The sequence below is a fragment of the Hydra vulgaris genome, chromosome 06 (genome assembly GCF_038396675.1).
Source record: "Hydra vulgaris chromosome 06, alternate assembly HydraT2T_AEP".
Classification (NCBI taxonomy): domain Eukaryota; kingdom Metazoa; phylum Cnidaria; class Hydrozoa; order Anthoathecata; family Hydridae; genus Hydra; species Hydra vulgaris.
The window spans coordinates 51,953,158-51,975,611 of NC_088925.1; the positions used below are offsets into that span (position 1 = coordinate 51,953,158).

Here is a 22,454-nt window from a genome sequence, read left to right on the forward strand (position 1 = left end):
CTTTCAATATTTTGTTGTTAAAGACACCTGCTACAGGTGTCATTTACCCCCAAATTTTTTGTTATTTTTACCAGTTAATTTTGTTATATACTTTATGTATATACAGTTAAATTTATAATATATTGATAATTACTAAAGAAAAAATTTTCAGGGGTTTTCCGCCTTAACCAACCTACGGGTAACCCTATATTACTAAACCTTATCTATAATTCGTTTTTATCTATTATACAGCTTGAATTAAAATTACCAAGATTTTCAATATTTACAAGAGGTTAAATAAAAAATTATGCGTATTACAGTTATTTACAATTACTATCTTTCGTCTTTGAACCTTTTATTTCGATGCAGTTCTTTTTCTAATTCATTTGAAAAATTATCATAAGTTGTTTTTAAAGGATTATCGTCACTAATCAATTCTTTTTTAACCACGTGCCTTCTAGTGCGTATTGCTTGTTTATCTTGAAACAAAGTTGAAAAATCATCTTTGTCTTCAAGTTTATCATTTTGCATTAATTGTAGTTCTTTTCTGGGTACTACTCTTTTAGTACGTTTTAAAAGCAAACTATTTTCATGATGAGCTCTTATTTTATTAATATCCCGTTTGGATTTATCAACATCCCGTTTGTATTTTGTCGACCATTGGTCAGCTTGTGAACGAGCTTCTCGTATAACTTTGATTTTAGGTTTAACGGGTGCGTTAATAGGTGTATTTAAATTTTGATCGTCAAATAATTTTATCTTGTCATTTTCAGAACGTCGCTCTCTCACTGGTAAAGCAGACGAAAATTTAATAGTTTTTTTAACCTTTTCTCGGTGATCGTCAAGATCTTCCCTTTTTTTTCGCGCCAACATGTCGCGCCAAAAAAACATTCTCAATACGTAGGGTACTTCTATAAAAAAAGATGTTGCGAATTCAAGAATATCATGCAAATATAAAAAAAGCACAACAAATTCATTTTTAATAAAGGGATTCATTAAAAAAAACTTACTTTTATTTGAGGGCGAACTTTTAACAACCATTTTTGGGGAAGCAATAACGCTTTTTGATTGAGATTCTAAATACTTATTTAGCTCATTCACTCCGGAAGTTTTTACCGGTATAATTCGAGTTTTTACCGGCATAATTCGAGTGGAAACAGCTCGATTTACAGAAACAATATTTTCAGGTTTTTGGCTGTAAATAGTATTGAAGGTTTGAAAATTTTTGAGATTTGAAAACTTCAAATGATTAGGAATTTGTTCATTAAAAGAGTGATTAGAGAGTCTGGTAATCTCCTCGTTGAAAACATCTGTATGAGCTAATTTTGTATTAGACAGCTGAGACAGTATTGGCTCCGATAAAGTAACAACAGGACTTACATAAGTGGTTTCGAACGAGTTCAAGTTTTTATCGATTTCATTGCTCTGTATTTCTTTCGAAAAATCTTCAGTAAAATTCCCTTCAATAACTTGTGGAATGTAAGCTTGGACAGAAGGTTCGAACAGATATTCTAAAAAACGTAAATAAAAAATATTTTGAATAAAAAATTAAGACTAATATAACAGGTATTATTATAAAAAATTTATTTATAAATAATTATTTATAAATAATTGTAAATTGGAATCATAGACTGAGAACTTGATATAGGATTTACTATTAGAATACTATTTGTTGTCGAGAGTATCAATGCCGACGACGACGGGAATATCAATGCCGGAGCACAGTGGATCGCTTTATACAAACTAGACAGACTAAACCCAGCTCAAGGAATCAAAGTCCTTAGCTGTACAATGGTGTCTAATTTATTAATACATCAATCCGCAACTTTTTGTAATTGAGTTTTTTCAGATCATACATGCTCTTTTTTAAAAAGATTTATTGAATTTTAACCTAAAAAAAAAATCTTAATAATTTAATTAATGCAACTCGAGATTCAGACAGGTTTTAGCAGTTAAAGATGTATTTTATCAAAACCTACATAAAATGATCTGCAGCATATCGTAGCGGGCACAAAGACGTTTATTAGACAACTTTTTGGTGTCTCAGAAATCTTGAGAAGTCTAAGATAAAATTGAGACATCTGAAAGATCATATATTTAATGTCTTATCAAAACCCTCAAAAACGATCACATATGTCTATTTACAGATGCAGTGTAAAATACTTTATGCGTACTTTTTCCAGACGTCTGATTTACATGCAAACTCTTGAGATTTAAGAGATATAAATGGGACTTAATGGAGAACTTAATGGAGATAATGGGACTTCTAAAAGATACTTTAAAGACAATCAGATATAAGATGTCGTTTTTTTTAAATATGGCACATGTTGACACATCTGATTTTTTTATACATTTTTTACATATATTTTTAATTTAGAGTTTCATTAAAAATAATCGGCGGCCACCTCACAGTCCATACAATAAAAAAACATTCAAATTTAAAAAAATAATAATCTTTCTATCTCTATACAATTAAACATGAAAGTTGTGAAGTTCCTTGATGTGACCAGCCAGTAACTTCTTTGATGTGACTTCAATGACTAATCATTTAGACCATATCGTAAACCAAATGATGAACTAAGTCATATACATATTGATTCTAATATATATGCAAATTTATATATATATATATATATATATATATATATATATATATATATATATATATATATATATATATATATATATATATATATATATATATATATATATATATATATATATATATATATATATATATATATATATATATATATATATATATATATATATATATATATATATATATATATATATATATATATATAGAAGTATATATAGTCTTGAATAGTAGTCAAAAAGTTTCTTACATAAACTGTAGTTTTAAAAAGAACGCTAATAAACCAGAACTGTCGCTACATCGACTACTAAAAACTTGAATAAAGTTTTCTTTTTTTTTAAATGATAGATTGCTTTCCCAAACCCTTAGTCGATGTAGCGGCACTTCCTTGTAATAGCAGACTATAAGATTGTTGTTGCAAATATATAGACTATAAGATGTTATATAGCAAATGCTTAAGCATTTGCAAGCAGGGCAACTAACGAAGCCCCGCTATGATAAATGTCAATTCGTTTTGCTTTTAATTATAAGTTTTGGTAAAAATAAGTCCAGTTGACTTTTAAAAGCGTTAACTGACGCGGCAGATACGATGGAATTTGGAAGGATGTTCCAGTCAGATACGATGCGATTACAGAGGATGAATTCTCTTTGTAAACAGTTTGCTACTGATTAACGTTGAAGGCGACGACGTTGGCCACGGAGGCCGTTTGTTGGTCCTTGCACATTTAGTGCTGGAGTTAGTGAGTTTGGTTTACAAAGCTCAACATCGTTAATGCCGTGGTATAGTTTGAAAAACTGTATTAGGTCACCCCTTCGCCTTCTATCCTTAAGCAATTGAATGTTTATTACGACTAGTCTTGGGTGATAACTTAAAGGTTGGATATAAGGTACAAGCTTAGTGGCACTTTCTTGCACTGATTGGTCGTACAAGTTGTATAAAGTACATAAAAGCTGTAATTGTCCCAATAGTGGAATGTTTTTTTTTAACATGCTTAATGCCATGTTGGCTTTAGCTACAACGTGTACGACTTGGTCTTGCCACTTAAGTCGGTCGTTAATAATGATACCAAAGTCACGCTCAGAGGTGGTCTCACTAAGTGTGGCAGTTACCGATGCGATCAGTTATGGTAAACATTACGTGCGAATCAGGCATGTCGTCAATAGATACAGTGTTGAGGCGGTTGTTAACTCTCTAGTCAAAGAACATGGTTTTACACTTGTTCTCGTTAAAACTCATGCTCCATGTGTGGGCCCATTTAACTAGGCGATTGCTGTCCTCTTGGAAAACTTGGTAGTCAGAGGTGTCTTTGATAACAGCTAATAGTTTTGTATCGCCAGCAAAGAGTTTACAGTAGTAATGAGTAAGGCTTGGCTTCATCGTTGATAAAGATAACGAAGAGAAGGGGTCCTATTACATAACCTTGCGAAACTCCACTGAGGATATTTAACCAATTAGAAATGTAGTCACCTTGTACGACTCTTTGACTGCTGCTGTTTAGGAATGACGCTATCCAGCTACATGTATTTGTGTCGAAGCCATATGCACGTAGTTTGACAAGTAGAAGCGAGTGACTAACCTTATCAAAGGCTTTAGCAAAATCAAGAAAAATTTTTACAATTTCAAAGCGGGATTCAAGCGCGTTAGATATAATTTCAAAAGTCTCGATTAGATTTGTCATGCATGATCTGTGAAGAACAAAACCGTGTTGATTACTGTCAAACAGATTATGGTCAGTTATATGCTTGAGCATGGAGTCACAGACTAAGCGTTTCATCACCTTGCATAAAACAGAGGTGAGAGAAGGGTGAAAGAATGAAATCCATCAATACCTGGTGGTTTGTGTTTGTCCAGCTTAGAAAAACTCAAAAACTCGACAGCGACTTGGGAGAAGTTTTCTTCTAATATAGTGTAATTAATCGTATTGGTGTGTGGTTGAAGAACAGGAGCATCACCGGGAAGATCCTTGCTATATGCAGAGAAAAACTGTTCGTTTAGCAAGTTGCATATCTTAGTTCCTGTTCCTCAGGCTCTGTTCTTTTAATATTATATATATATATATATATATATATATATATATATATATATATATATATATATATATATATATATATATATAATATATATATATATATATATATATATAAATATATATATATATATATATAAATATATATATATATATATTTATTTATTTATATATATATGTATATGTATATATATATGTATATATATATATATATGTATATGTATATATACATAATGTATGTATGTATGTATGTATGTGTATATATATATATATATATATATATATATATATATATATATATATATATTATATATATATATATATATATATATATTGTTGGTTCAATAAAATAAAATTTGCAATCGTTTTACAGCATAGCATCTTTCTCACAAATAACTTATATGAGATGTCTCAAAGACTGATTTTAACTATCTAAAAGGTGTTAACATTTTTATTTTTTTGGTGTTAATTCACCTCCAAGGCTGATAAGGCCACTACAGATGAGGAGGCTACTTGTGGTAATAACCGTCTCTCAACTCTATAACTCCAAAACACAAACCTTGAGGAACAAGGCCGTGGGGGAGAAGCAAGTTGATTTTTGACAATGTTGACAAATTTAAATGCCGTTTAGATTTTTTTTTTCCCCCTCATTTTTGTTGTTTGTTGTTTTGTTTTGTTTTCTACTAAAATTTCTAACTTTAACTGAGTTTCAAATGCCACAAGCTAAACAAGTTTTATTTTAATATTAAAAACAAGTTAAAAGTTCATCATAGATCACTTCAATGCTGAAAAACATGTTCCAAGATGCATTATCTATGATATAATTAAATGTGCTGAGAATGATTTGGACAAAAAAGAGTGCCAGAAAGCGGCCGTGTAGTTAAATCATGACACCCAAGGTGATTGAGCGACTAAAAACCATGCTTGACCACAGTGACCAATGAGGCAAGACCAAATGGTTTCAATGAGGCAAGCTAGTCAAAAATTTGGGTACAATCATTTAAATATCATTAAAACTCTTGCCAAGTACACTGAAATCAAAATTTATACAAAACTTGCTATACCTGATCGAGAGGATCAGCTAAATAAAAACTGTCATTGATTGTCTTAATTGTAATTTTTAGGGATAATTGATCATCAGTAACAACAAATTTTACATGCTTTCGCACTTGACAATCAATGTAAACAGCACCTACTAGTCTAGTGACAAAGACAAGGTTCCACCAGAGTGTTAAATATAGCAAAAATGGTAAATTTGAGCACAAGATGCTTGTCGGGTTCGCTTCTTGTGACAAAAGTAATTCCATGGCTTTTTTTGTTCCCAGCAGCTTTGTAGTCAACAAAGCCATCTACAAAATGGAGTGTATCTTGTGAAGATTAGTGCCATTCATTAACGCTCATTATGCCAATTGCAGTTACATTTTTTTCTCGGATCTAGCCTCATCGCATTAAGCTAAAGCCATGACCAACTACTATGAGGCTCATGACATCAATTTTGTCAAAAAAGTTTACAATCCGCCAGCTGTACCTAAGTGTCATCCAATTAAAGACATTTGAGCTAATTAAAAGACAAAGTGTATTAGAGCAACTGGTAAACAAAAGACATGAAGCAACTACAAACCAGAATAAAGCTTTGTCTGAAAAAAATTGACCTTAATCTTGTGTTTTCACTTTTTGGGTCACCTCGTCAAGATGGACAAACCTGAAGAAACAGACTGGTTGAAGACTAAATAAATTTAGTCAAAATTTATTGGTCTTCAAACAGTTTTTAGTTCTTTATTTATCTAAAAAAATAAATAAAGAACTAAAAACTCTATTTAATGATTGGAGTAATTGCCCTTAAATAAAAGTCAATCTGGATTTTTGGTAACCACCTGTATAGTACATATTAGTCCCGCCTTTTCTTGTCACCTAGAGGAAGTCGGGAACAGCCCAAATAAATCTCCTATTTTTTAAAACTAAAAACCACAAGATCGAAGACTTAGTAAAATAGTAAAAAGCCGAAATAAAACTACTTTAACCAGAAAAAATTCAGAAATAAAATCATTAAAGGCTTAAACTTCTTTGGTCAATTCTAGCCCTTTTTATAAACAGATGCAAAATTAAAAGCAGGACTTCTAGTGGACATCTTATCTCTATGCAAATCAAAAAAGTTGTTACCTTTTTAGATGAAATTATTTGTTACAGACACATATGCCAAAATTAAACTACAAAGCATTCCCAATAAAACTACTAATTTTTGAATTGAATCCTTATTTCAAGTTCTTAATAATAGTCCCTTTCCAAAGACATGCACACAAACATTAAGCTACAAAGGATACTCAATAAAACTACTAATTTTTTAATTGAATCCTAATTCCAAGTTCTTAATAATAGTCCCTTTCCAAAGATATGCACACAAACAGAAATTTACAAACTCTGATAACCCTGATGAGTTTGTTTGTATTTTTATTTGTTCTATTGTGATTGAGTAACAGCTGATATATTATTTGGTAACATCTATTAAGTTTATCTTTTTTAAGAGAAACAAATAAATTTGCTACAACAGCAATATCCAAATTTTAAAAGCATCTCAATCCAAACAGCAGATTCAGCAAATCTTAAATTACTATTAAGCACAACCTTATACTCTCAATGATAAATAGAAAAGTGAGAAATATTTTGACTGACATGCATTCTCAACAAAAATGTTACGTATGTGGTGCGACTCCCAAAACAATAAAGACGTTGTTAAAAGAAAGTTTATGGTTTTGGCTTGTCTAATTTGCACGTGCAGATTCCTTTTTTTAGTGCTTGTTAGATACGCACCTTAGCTATCATTTAGATATACTAAGTGCAAGCAAAATTATAGTTATAAATTTTTTTTAATTTTGTTAGAAAGTTTTATTTCATAACTTATGAGTTTAAAAAAATTATTTAATGATATAATTAACTTTTTTAATACTACAATTATTTTAATGATATAATTAACTTTTTAAATACTAAAATTATTTTAATGATATAATTAACTTTTTTAATACTAAAACTATTTTAATGATATAATTAACTTTTTTAATACTATCAATAAAATACCAAAATAATATTGGTTATGTCCATAGTAATCAAATCGTATAATAAAATGTTTTTGTCTGTCTCATTGTTGTAAACAATTGACTAAGCAATGTAAGCAATAGATATAAAGTGTATATAAAATTTTAGATAGAAAATATAGAGTTCCAGCAAATAAATGCCGTTTTTCAACGTACTTGAACATTGAAAATACATAAAAAAGTATAACCATTTGCTAGAGTAGAATTATTGCTTAAAAAATCAACAAACTGGATAGTGTTTTCATAAACAATTAAATTGAATACAATTTTTGACACAAAATGGTGTTTATTAAAAAAAAAGATATTTTACATTAAAAAAGTTTTTTTTAAAAGTTTATAATACATACTATTTTCTGTTTTTAAATATTTTATTAGAAAAAACAAAAAAACATTGCTTTTTTTTCAAGAAAACTTTTTATTTAAGTTTTTAATATATAATCGGCCAACCTAAAGTTGGTAGAATATAGAATATGATACATTTAAAACGTTGAGCAATGACAAAACCTGACAAAAAGTGACATCACACTAATGTCACAGTGACATCACACTAATTGTTAAAAAAATTTTTGTTTTTATATTTTGACATTCAGTTAATATCTTTAAATCCTTTTTGTTCCAAGAAATGGGCTTGGAAAAAATTTAGTTTTGATCATTGATCAATGATCATTTTATTTGCAAGTTTTGTACATCATTAACTTATCAAAAGTTTTTTAAAATTGAAATAAAATAGAAAATATTGCTTTAAGTTTAATAATTTGTGATGGCATTAAATTAATTATTCTCCTGACCAGATCTGATCTGGTTTTACTACTTTTTTTTCAGATGTCAAATTTTCCAAGAAACTCTTAATGGAAAAAAAAAAATTTTAATATGCTGTTTTTTAATTTATTTTAATTTAATATCTTTTAATTTGCCGATTCCACCATTTTATTACCAAACAAATTAAAAATTAAAAATCAATTTGAAAAATTTAAAACTTCATCAACTTAATAATGCTTTCAAAAATGATAACAGGTAACAATTAAAAAATAAAAAATCTGTCAAATTAACAGAAAAGTCTTACCCTTAGTAGTACTTACCTAAAACTATTCTAACAAATAATATTTAAAAATTAAAAAAAATAAAAAAATACCTTTAATCTTCAATGTTGCTGGTAAAACAGGCATGGCATCCAAGCGCTCTGTCTTTCGCACCAGAGTAAATAGAACACGAGCTACATCCTGAGATTTTTTGTGTTCTTCAAAAGTTAATGTGAAATCTACCAATGTTTTTCTTGGCATGCGATGCGAAATTTCCCTGGTAAAAATAATTCTAAAAATAAACTACACAAAATTTGCGAAAAAAAAAAAAAAAGAACACTGACAGCTAAATAAAAATAAACAGCATATATTACTATTATTATATAATCTGCATGTGTTGTGTGTCTTTTTTTACAAAAAGATAATTTAAGTGTTAACCAAGCATTAACCGTTTTGCAAGTATTAACCTAGCGCTAACCTGTTTTGGAGATAAATGAAAGCTTTATATTAGAGTTTTTTTCACCTAGATAAGTTGCCTTAACCACAGCTTAGCAGCCTTACCTAACCCAACAGAGATCATTTTGATGTCATGATCGAGACATTTATATAAGGGAGTTTCAAAAACCAAATATAAAAAAATCTCACAACCTAAATGCATTCTTAGAATGCATTTAGGTTGTGAGAATGATTATTGCATAAATATAGAATTTCTATATTTATGCAATAATCATTTTGTAAAAAACATTTAAAAATTATTATAAAAAAATAATCGTAAAAAATTGCATTTTGTATAAAATGATAACAATCTTTGAAACTTTTACACTATTTCTTTTTGTTTGACCCCAGTTCAACCTATTTTTGAATTTTTATTTTTATTTCTATGAGACCCAGTTCAACCTATTTTTGATAATGTTAGAAATTTGTTAAATATTTTTTAATGAACATTTTATTTTTAATCCAGCAATAATTTATTACAATTGTAAACTAAATATTCAAAACACATCTTCGTAGTCAGATTTTTTTTAAATTATTGTTTTTGAAGATATATACATATAAGATATATGTATATTGCATATGTAAAAAAAAAATTGTGAAAAATAAAATTTATATGCAAACCTCAAAGACATAACTTCTGCTTTAAGAAACATCGGATCCTTAGCAAATAGATTCTTTAACTATAAAATAGACAATTAATATTTCCTTTTCAGTTTAATATTCTGATGTTGTTTAACTTACATTTTTATGAATTAACTGAATTATCAAGAAAAATATAACTTACAGCTTGTTCAATATTTCCTGTCAGTATTAAATACTTTGTACTATTTGGATTGGCAAGATCACTGTACCAGGATTGTTTTAAAATGACTTCTCCTCGAAATAGATGTGCTAAAAAAAAGAAAATTTCATTAAGATACATTGCAACAGTTGACTCGGTTATCCAAACAATTTTAAAAAAGAAGCAAAAACTAATAACATATACAGAAGATTTCAAAAATTACATCCAAGAAAAATACACCATAATCAAATACAGTTTAATCAGGTACCAACAACCACCAGCTGTTAATTTACTCTGCCAGCACCACAAAAACTTAGTTTAGATTTTACTAAAAAATTGTCTGTAAAAATAGGTTTTGAAAATACAAAAATGCTTACTCCCTGGTTCAATTTTGAGGGGCATAGGAGGTGAGTTTTGAAATTCTTCTTCAGTTTCCTTTTGCGGATGAAGGTAGGAAAAGTTAATCAAAGTTTCACCTTCGTGCTCAATTGGTTTCTTGTTCTATAAAAAACACTTAACAATAAATTTTGCTAAAACAGCTTCAGTAAAATAGACACACAAAAAAGACTACTATTATTCTTTGTGCTATTATAAACAGAAAATTAAATTAGATATGTCAAAAGAAAACTAAAATAGTTTTATCAAAAGTTTTCAAGAAATGATACTTGTCTAAATACTTTGTTCTAAATAATAAAGCTAGTTACCATGCTACTTTTAACTTGGATGTTTCTATGACTATTACCCTAAAGTTTCTTAAACTGATCTATATTTGCTGTATGCTATGAGACTGTTATAAGTTGATTTATATATGATATGCAGATACTTCATAGCTGTAAGCTTACTTACAGCAAGTTACAGCTTACTGTTATCTTTAATCTGACATTATTGTTGAATTAATATTTTGAAGTATTGTAACAATAACATAAATATCAGAAACCATAAAGATTGTAAATTGTAGCGAAAAAAAAAAAGATTTTTTTTTTTTAAATTGTCTTTTAATAAAAATAGCCACACATTAATGAGACTGTTATTTAAATTACTAACCATTGACACACTCAAGTTTTGAAGATTAGCTATATCTTTTTTCTCTGCGTCTTGAGTTGCTTTTAGTATCTCTTCTGTTGAAATAATAGGTTGTGATATGCCGTTATTAAAATCATTGCTTGACAAAACTTGACTTTTAAAAGGTTTCTCTGGAATATTTGATCTTAAGTCTGGTTGGACTGCTAAATTAAGTTAAATGTTTTAATGTTTGTAACAAAACTAAAGATTTTGCTTGTCGTGAATGTTAATTATAATTTACCTCTTAAGTGGTACTTTTCCCTTGGAGTTATATAAACAGGAATAGGTCCTTCATTGAGCTCTTCGTCCACATTTTCTAAATTATAACACTCATATTGTCATACTTTTTTATTTCATTGAAAACTTTATTTTGTAAGTAAAATAAAATAAAATAAATTTAAGATAGGAAATAGTTCTTATTTAAAATAAAGATGTAAACATGACAACAAAACTATTACAAATCTTATAAAATAAAACATTAATTTTTGTATTTATTATTTTATTTTATGGTGCTGAACCTTTTTATTACATGGTACTTGTATTCAATTATTAAGATGAAATTATAATAAAAAATATAAAACAATTTAACTGCTTTATATTTACAATTTCATTATTTATATATATCCAGGAAAAAAAATTCTATAGAATTTCTATAAACTTTTGAAACATTTGGCCTACAGAAATTCTATAGAATTTTTATAAACTTTTGAAACATTTGGCCTACAGAAATTCTATAGAATTTCTATAAACTTTTGAAACATTTGGCCTACAGAAATTCTATAAAATTTCTATAAACTTTTGAAACATTTGGCCTACAGAAATTCTATAGAATTTCTATAAACTTTTGAAACATTTGGCCTACAAAAATTTTATAGAATTTCAATTTATTTCTATAGAAATTGCTATAAACTTTTTTTTCTATAGAAAAAAAGGTACAAAAAAAAGTTTTATAAAAATTTCTTTGAGAAATTAGGAGAGAATCTATAGAAATTCCATAGAATTTCTATAGGCCATATGTTTCAAAAAGTTTATAGAAATACTATAGAACTTTTTTTCCTGGGTATGATAATATAATAATAAATGTAAAACGTTTAACTGTTGAATTCGTTTAATTCTTCCACAATTAGAAGAATTAAATTAAATGTTGAAAACTCAATCCATCTCCACCTTGTTAAAGTTTTTCAATTAGGAAGTGAAAAAATTAAAAATTAAAATGTAGGGAATACAAAAAAAAGTATTACAGAAACATTTTTAAATTTAACATTACAAAAATGTATTACAGAAATATATTTAAAAAATTCAAAGGTGCTCATGGTGATGAAGCGATGAGAGATAAGGTGAGAGTTGATGAGCTCAGGGTGATGAGGATGAAAGAGAAAAAAAATTAAGAAAAGAGTCAACATAAAAACTACTTCCCCACACAAGACGTGTTTAAGATGTCTAAAACACATTTTAAAATGGGCACAAGACATGTTTAAGATGTCTAAAACACATTTTAAAATGGGCACAAGAAGTGTTTAAGATGTCTAAAACACATTTTAAAATGGGCACAACACATGTTTAAGATGTCTAAAACACATTTTAAAATGGGCACAACACGTGTTTAAGATGTCTAAAACACATTTTAAAATGGGCACAACACGTGTTTAAGATGTCTAAAACACATTTTAAAATGGGCACAAGACATGTTTAAGATGTCTAAAACACATTTTAAAATGTATTAATTTGTTTTATAAATATATAACTGCTATATTAATTTGTTTTATAAATATATAATTATACATTATAACTTTACCTTTACAACCCCACTGGGTTGTAAAGGTAAAGTCATAGTGTAAAGAAAACTAAAGATGATAAAAAAGTTCATGTTGTTACCTTCAAAGATAGAGAAACAACTCAGCTAAGAAAAATATAAAATTATAAATTTGTGAGAGGATGTATATTGAGGGACCTTGAGGAGGTAGTTTAAAAAACAGAGTATAATGATGTAGTTAAGTAGGTGTCATCATATATTTATAAAATTAAAGAAAATAAAAAATGTAGTTAGTAGTTTCTCTAAGAGTGCGTTAAGGGTGTATTATTATAATTTAATGTTAGAAAGCAAAGATGCACAAGCAAGATGTAGTTAAAATTCTTAGAATTTAAAACAACCTGAAAAATAAATAAAAGTTATGTGTTAATTTTTGAAAATAAGTCATCAACAGTATAGAAAACCTGAACTGCTATTCTCTACTACTAAATATGTTGAAAACCGAAATATAAATTCTATAAGACCCCCAAAAAATTTTTATAAGACCCAAAGATCACTTAAAAACAGATAATTATATTAAGATTATAATTATATAGGGAATATTATAACAACTATGATGACAGAAATAGAAAATGCATACATGTACATACATGGACATGTATTTACATGTACATGTATGCATGTATACATAGACTAATGACATCTGCATCTGCACATGCTTAGACATCTGCACATGCATATGAAAAATTTCAAACAAAAAAATAATTTCTTATTTTATTATTATTGTTAAGTTTAAAGCTCGTGGTTACACACTTGAATGGTTTCCATAATGTCATTAATATAATAATAGAAAAACAAAAATGTATTTATAGAATGTTTTAAATATTACCTGTGCTATATATTTTATTTCTCCAGAGTCCTCCACATGTATGAGTCTCATTTCCAGAACAAACAGTATCACAATCAGTGTCTGGAGCAATATCATATTTGCCATAACTGTTCCCACAAAAACATAAATACCCATACTGAAGCCCAGCATATCTAAATTTAATATTTATTTATATTGATTATTTTTTTTAAATTAAAATTTTAATACTCAAAAAACTTTTTCCAAAATTTTTAACCTGTAACCAGTCTTTTTACATGCACTTCTGCAGTTATTTGGAGTAACAAATGGAACTCCTGCTCTAACAGGCAAGTCGCGCCCTTGCTCTAAATGGTCAATATAGCATCCAATATAACCTAAACATTAAAAAAGTTCATTATTATTTAATTATTTCAATATATTTTGATACTTTTATTATTATTTTTTTTTTTTACTAATTATTAATTATTTTTATTACATTACTTATTTCAATATTAGATTTATTACAATTATTTTAATATAATTTTTTACTTTAACATATACTTTATAACACATTTTAACTATATATATATATATATATATATATATATATATATATATATATATATATATATATATATATATATATATATATATATATATATATATATATATATATATATATAACTATATATATAACAGTTAAAAGTGGAGTTACAGCTGAAAGTGGAGCATAATTCTTTCCAATTGATTTTTTTGTACTATTTTTATTATTTTATTATTATTATTTTTTTCATTATTATTATATTTCTTTCTTATTACTTTTTATAGCTATCATTTTTATAAAACATTTTCAAAATTAAACAAAAAAAAAAAATTTTCAAAATTAATTTAGAAAATAATTCAACTTTTTTTATAATTGTAGGAATTATAATTATAAGAATTAAATATTTATTTTATATTTGATATATATTTTTTATCAATGCTAAAATAGATTCTAATATGTTATAACTAAGGTTGAGCTCAGTAAAATTGGTGAAGGATAACTTAGTGTATTTACCAGAAATTTTACTGGTAAATTATTACTAACGCTACTTAATATATTATGGAACAACATATTGACCTCAATTGGATTGGTTGCAATAGTAATAATTTACCAGTAAATTTGCCAGTAAATACATCAAGTTACTATTTTCTGAGTTCAACTCTAATTCTAATGCAATCAAAAAATCTACTTTTTTAAACTGTATGTTTTCTTTTACATCAACATATAATGCAATCAATTAATATCTTCAAAAGACATTTTCAACTTTTTTATTTAAACATAAGTTAAATAAATTTGTTTTTTTTTGCAAATTCTTTTTGAATAAACAAACATAAATATTACTTATACAATCATTAGTTTCTTCTAAGTGGCTAAAAGTATATACATGGCTGCAAAATTTGCAAAGATAATTATGAAAATAATGCAGATGAAGACGGTAGATGCAAACATTATTTAAACTATTTTGAAGAAAGTTTTCTCAGAAAGGGTAAAATACAAAATATAGTTAAAAAAAAAAATTAATTTAAAGCTGCAAGCTGCTACTATTTAAGTTGGAAGAAATAAGCAAAAAAGAGAGTTAAGGCGGTTGAAAAACGAGAGAATTACAAAGCTGTGCAAGGAAAAGAACTAAATAAACAGAAACTTTTTGAGCATAAAAAAGATGGAACTTTGCTGAATGATGAATCATGCAAAATTAAGTTTTGTTTAAAACAAGAAACGATAGTTTGTTTGAGCAGTAATCATGAAAGAAAAAAAACATATATGCAACCTTACAAAGATGGGAGAGATGCTCAAGTTTGGCAGTTAGAGCAGTTCCAAATACATTTATAATGTATTTTTAGGGCAACACTAAAGAACCTTCCAAAATATGATAACAGTATTCCATAGATTCCAGAGATGAGCAAGTGATTTATAAAGAGACAAGGTTATCAGGAAAACTATAAATATAGATAACAAACAATACAGGAGCAATCATAGAATTTGATGGAACCCCAGAAGCTACTGAAAAGAATAATTATTGCCAATCAAGGACGACTTTAATAATGTGGTTAGAACAAAGTTATCTAATAAATTTAAAAACTTTTTCCAATACATTGTATAAATAAAGCTTTTAAAGAAGATCAGCAAGACAAGAAAATCAACCAGATGTTATTAAAAGCCTTTGATAAATCAAAATAGATTCATAAAAATTTGCTTACTTCAAATAAAATCTTAGAACAAATAAAATCTTAGAACAAGATGATCAAAATGTTGATAAATTGTCATTGTTAAACTCAACATGATATATAAGAGGTTTGTTTGATTCAAAATTTTACGAATAGTAAGAAGACTGTTTACTATTAAATGTTAATAAGAAGAAGACTGGTTGAACTAGGTTACAGCAATCATTAGAGTTTTTAAAAATTGGAGCCATAAAAATTGCTGTTTTAAAGAAGTCGAAAAATATGGTTTAGTTATAAATAATATTTAGTAATAAAGTAATAATTATAAAATAAATAATTATAAACAATACTAAGTTTTAAATAATATTTAGATATAAATAACCACTAAATATTTAAGAGAGTATTTGATTAAATAAAGTATTAAATAACCACTGGTTAAATTTTTAAGAGAGTTTTGGAGAGAGTTTCTGACTGTGTGATTTGTAGCTTTAATATTTGTGAAGACATTTTCATAGCATCATATGTTAATTAGATTTTTATCAGAAAAAGATATTAAAATAATTTATTCTAGTAACTGTTAACTGGCAAAGATGTTGAAGTAAATCTCAAGCAAAGATGTTGAAGTAAATCTCAAGCAAAGATGTTGAAGTAAATCTCTAGCAAAGATGTTGAAGTAAATCTCTAGCTAATTGAAGATGTTGAAGTAAATCTCTAGCAAAGATGTTGAAGTAAATCTCTAACTAATTGAAGATGTTGAAGTAAATCTCTAGCAAAGATGTTGAAGTAAATCTCTAGCTAATTGAAGATGTTGAAGTAAATCTCTAGCAAAGATGTTGAAGTAAATCTCTAGCTAATTGAACTAAGATCACCTCTGTTAGGTAAAGTCTTTTGATGAATTGATAAATTGCTCAACTAAAAAAAATGTGTTATGTAGTTAATTGTGATATTGATATAATAATATCACAATAAATTAAGAATATAAATGTGTATTATTTTGGGACCTGCTCAAAAATAATTGACTATTAGTGACCTGCCCAAATGGAATTTCTTTAAAAAAAAAGATGTTTGTGTTTTGGAGTTATAAAGTTGAGAGAGGGTTGTAACCTCAATTTTAGTAGCCTCCTCAACTGTAGTGGCCTTCTTAGCCTTAGGGAGGTGAATTACCAAATAGCCTGACTCACAGCAGAGTGCTGCTACATCAACTGAGGGTTTAGGATGGGGTAGCAATCTTTTCTTTCATTATTCTCCATTTTTTTCTTCTTTTTCTGAAAAATCAAAGCACACATTTTTACCTTAAGAGCGCAAAAATGATATTAAGAAATTTCGATGTAACATATGAATTGAGCATAGTATATATATATATATATATATATATATATATATATATATATATATATATATATTTATATATATATATATATATATATATATATATATATATTTATATATATATATATATATATTTATATATATATATATATTTATATAAATATATATATATATATATTTATATATATATATACTTATATATATATATACATATTTATATATATATATATATATATATATATATATATATATATATATATATATATATATATATATATATATATATATATATATATACAACCCTTGGAATTAGGGTTGGCATTCAGCAATGCTGACCTAACTGCCAACCTGAAAGTATTTGAGGTCGGCAAAAAATTGTTGATCTTGTTTCTATGTTTAATGGTAAGACCTTTGTATCAAATAATTTTTGCCGACCTCTAAAAGATTGAGGTCGCCAAATTATTGCCGAGCTCATTTATCCTAATTCCGAGGGTTATATATATATATATATATATATATATATATATATATATATATATATATATATATATATATATATATATATATAAATATATATATATATATATATATATATAAATATATATATATATATACATATATATATATATATATATATATATATATATATATATATTATATCATAAACAAATATTAAAAAAATAAGGTAATATAACTAATAACTTGCCATCAATTCTTTGTTCTATTTCCAATGCTTTATAGGATCTTTTTGGTTGGTAAGAAATATCAATTGGAAAAGGCAGAGGAACTGGTAATGACTTTGTGTCTTTTAAAGAGGATGAAGTCAAATTTGTGTTGTTTGAAGACAATAAAGATAATTTTGAACTTGTCTCATTTATAGTTGAAATATTATCAAACTTGTAGCTAGCTGTAAAATTTTTTAGAACTGCTGTAGCATTACCAAAGTAGGATACATTAATTAACTTTTCATCAGAAAGAGATTTTAAGATTGATGAATTTATCCTAGCAACAGTGACTACTGGCAAAGATGTTGTAGTAAATGTGTTAGTAACTAACTGACCTGAGATCACCACGACTTTATTGGGTAAAGTGTTTTGTTCTGTTTTGTTTAACTGAGGCACTGATGTATTGCTTACCCAAGAAAAAGTAGAATTTTTATCAAGATCAGCAGAAATAGATTGTTGTGGTATTGATTTTGATATAAGAAAGTCATGTGAGATATTACCTGAGTTATTTACATTGATTCTTTCTAAATTTGCAGATTTTTTTTGTAAATCAAATGAATTAAAGGTCTGGTTTAAATCCTCTTTCTGCACAAGCTCTTTTTCAATAGTCTTCTGATTTTTATTTTCTATGGGTTTAACTAAATCTGGCGTCTCTTGGACATTTTTAACAAGTTTTAGGGTTTGACTGCCTTCAGGTGATAAATTATTAGACCGATTTAATAGACTAGTATTGTTTAATGGAGCATTTTTAAATGATAGAATGTATGGACTATCTTTAGAAAATTGTTTGTTAGGTTTGGTGTCAGGTTTCTTAGCAACTAAATGATTAAAAGGATACTTTGATAGATGACTTAAATCCTCTGTCATCATAGAAACCTCTTGAATATCAGCTGGTTGAACTTCAGGTGAAACCTCATATGGTTCAGGTGAAACCTCATATGGTTTATTGCTATAGACAGTATCATAATATGCCATACTATCAAGTTTATCTTGATATTCTTTTTGTTGCTGTTGCAATAGTAACTTGTATTGTTCTTGTTCATTCAATATTTTTTGCTGCAACTGATTGAATGTTCTTGCTTTATGTTCAGGGGATTCAGCATCAAAATGTTTTTCTTGCAATTTTTTTGCTAAATATGCAATATCTGAAGTTTCAGCATTATGATAAGCTGATGGTGAAGAGAGTGCTCTTATTTCTGCTTCTTGAAGCTTTCCGATATCAGTATTTTCAAATTGCTTGCCAAATTCTTTAAGCTCTTTCTCTGTTTCTATACCGTCCTTTTCTAATTCTGGCACTTCAGCTGGGTTGCTACTTTCCCAGTTGATCAATTGTTGGTACTTGTTTCTCAATTCATTTGCTTTTAATTGAGCTAGTTGTACTTTGTGAAGCTTTGACTTCATGCTTTCATTGAAAATTTTTGGTTCTTTATAAACATTGCTTCTTTCTTGTGTTAGAGGAGGATTTTTATTGGATGAGAACTCAACTTTCACAGGCATTGCTGCAAGGAAATGTTGTTTCTCTTCTAAAACCATTGAATCAGCAAGATCTTTGTCAAGATCAAATGTTTTCTGAGGTGGAAGGTATGTAGAAGTCGGTAAACTTTCAAAAACTAAACTAGGTGAGGTGTTTTGAAATTTATGAAACTTATCTTGCTCTGATGGATAAGAAATATCAGATCTACTTTGTGTTATTGAATTTTCTATATTAAGGAGTTCAGGCGATAGATTAGGGTCTTGCTTACTAAAAAATCGCCTAGTTGGCATCAATTCCTTAACTTCATCAAATGCAAATACAACTTTTCCATGAACACTGGGTTTTGTTGCATGATTAATAGAATCATTAAGTAGACGAAAAGATTCCTCATTTAATTGCCTTTGATTTTTACTTAAATTTATATCTTCTTCATCATCTTTAAGATTAGTAGACATTCCCCTCTTTTCCCGTACATGCATGTTCAATGAACCAAGACTACCCATCTCCATATGTTTAGATTCTTCTTGTTCTTCCTCTTCAAATGGTATAAAATCTCGCTTTTGAAAATTTTTACTTTTAGCAACATTATTTTCTGATTGAAATTTTGTCTTACTTTTTCCTTTATGAACTTTTCTATTATTTTGATTTAATTTTTTTTTTCTTCTTAATTTTAAATTTTTTAGTTTATACTTAACAGGTCCATCTTTTGCATCATTCTCCAACTCAGACTCCCCATGTTCTGTAAAAAAATCTTGCTTGATAAGACCATGGACAAATTCAGGCTCTGTTCCTAAACCTGACCATATACCAAGTAAAGAATTTGGAAACAAAACCTTTTCATTTTTATCTATATCTCTTTTGTTATTAACTTTAAACTCATCTTCTAATTGTTTCCCAGTATCACCCATTTCTTTGGCTATATTGGGGTCTAAATCAGACAAAATTTCTCGTTTCTGAACTCTTACTAACTTGGTACTTTTTAGTGCAGACAGAGGGGTTGGATTCTTGGCAACCAATGAAGAAAATATTTCTTCTATATCTTTTTTTGTTAAAACCGTGTCTGATTTATCAGGTAAAATGGAGGTAGAACTGTTAAGTTTTTTATTTAAAACTCCATCAGAAATATAACATGAATTATTTGTAAACAGTGTGCAATTTATAGAACTTTCATTAACTAAAGGTAATTTAATGATTGAGCTGATATTATTTTCTTTTATGCTAATATTACTTGTGTTTAAAATAATCAGGGGTATAGTTGCAACAGTAGAATTCTCTTTTAAAGCAGGGTGCATAGAAGAACTGGTGTTTTCTTTTAAAGTCAGAATTTTATCTTTTTGCAATATTGAAGAATTTTCATTTTGAAAAGGTTTTTCGCTTTTAATTTGAGCACTTATCAATATTTTCTTTGATCTGCTGTCATAATATATACCATCTTTTTTAACACTATTTAAAAACTGTCCTTCATCATCATCAAATAAACTTTTAGCCTGAAAGAAAATAAGAACAGTAATAACTCAATTGTAATAAACAAAATGTATACATATTATTAAATCTAAGCACAATTTAAATTAACATTTATATAAAAATTGAGTTTATATAAATAACAAAAACAGAAAAAACTCAAGCAAATAAAGCTAGAAGCTGCGATTCTTTATTAATGCACATGTCTTTAGACAAGCACTTTAACAAACAACCACTACTTTTTAAAAATGGCTCAGATATTGAATGTTAGAACTACTCTTAAATTGATTCTCTATGAAGGAGTTTTGCATCAAGAATGAATTAGTGAGTTTTAGCATCAATATGGAGTTTTAGCATCAAGAAAAAGAGAAACAAGAAAAAAAAAAGACAAGTAGCATTCTCCATATTAGTCATCCCCTAACCTTGGGTTTGTATTTTTGTTACTCTTTACTCTTCAAGTTTTATTTAATAATTGCATGCAACATTTTTTATTAACATTGGTAAATTTAACTAAAAAAATGACATTTCTAAACTGTTTACTAAGTTAATTATTTTTAATTTATTAATATATATATATATATATATATATATATATATATATATATATATATATATATATATATATATATATATATATATATATACATATATATGTATACATATATATATATACATATATACATATATATATATATATATATATATGTATATATATATACATATATATATATACATATATATACATATATATATACATATATATATATATACATATATATATATATATATATATATATATATATATATATATATATATATATATGTATATATATATATATATATATATATATATATATATATATATATAAAAATATATATATATATATACATGTATTTATTTGTTAACAACATTACTTATTTGATGAAAAATTTGATAAAGAGCTATAAAGGTTTCTAAAAACAATTTATATATATAAATATATATAAAATATTTGTTAATATATATATATATATATATATATATATATATATATATATATATATATATATATATATATATATATATATATATATATATATATATATATATATATGTACATATATATATATATTTATACAGTCGCGAGCAGTGAATTGTACACAGCAGTAAATTTCTATGTTTTTATTTCTTTGTACCTGAATTTAAATAAGTTTTAATAATTTGTATTATTATTTGAAATATATTGTTGTATTTTCTCCTCTTTGTTTTGTTATATGGATTAGTTATAAACTAAAAAATACAGAATATGTAACCATTGAATTGCAAGACGAAAAGATAAAAAATAACCAAAATTACTGCTGTGTACAATTCACTGCTTGCGACTGTATATATATATATATATATATATATATATATATATACATATATTATATATATATATATATATATATATACATATATATATATATATATATATATATATAATACATATATATATATATATATATATATATATATATATATATATATATATATATATATATATATATATATATATATATATATATATATATATATATATATATATATATATATATATATATATAGTATCAGCCTCAAGTGTAAAACCAA

At 26.6% G+C, this 22,454-nt stretch overlaps 1 protein-coding gene across 5 annotated transcripts in view; it reads right to left on the bottom strand.

The window, feature by feature from the left end:
• Window positions 1-204: 204 nt before the first annotated feature.
• LOC101240296 (uncharacterized) overlaps window positions 205-22,454 on the bottom strand; it is a 44,474-nt gene continuing 22,224 nt past the window's right edge. For 4 of the 5 annotated variants that reach the window (XM_065800431.1, XM_065800430.1, XM_065800428.1 and 1 more), the window contains exons 6-16: window positions 17,889-20,868; window positions 13,926-14,043; window positions 13,691-13,842; window positions 11,293-11,367; window positions 11,034-11,215; window positions 10,367-10,490; window positions 9,993-10,099; window positions 9,830-9,888; window positions 8,827-8,990; window positions 990-1,490; window positions 205-890 (exon numbers count right to left, since the gene is read on the bottom strand). In XM_065800431.1, coding sequence (XP_065656503.1) covers window positions 313-890; window positions 990-1,490; window positions 8,827-8,990; window positions 9,830-9,888; window positions 9,993-10,099; window positions 10,367-10,490; window positions 11,034-11,215; window positions 11,293-11,367; window positions 13,691-13,842; window positions 13,926-14,043; window positions 17,889-20,868 — 5,040 coding nt within the window. In that variant the 3' untranslated portion in view covers window positions 205-312. The remainder of the gene's footprint in view (window positions 891-989; window positions 1,491-8,826; window positions 8,991-9,829; window positions 9,889-9,992; window positions 10,100-10,366; window positions 10,491-11,033; window positions 11,216-11,292; window positions 11,368-13,690; window positions 13,843-13,925; window positions 14,044-17,888; window positions 20,869-22,454) is intronic. The other variant, XM_065800429.1, reaches the window with a different exon arrangement.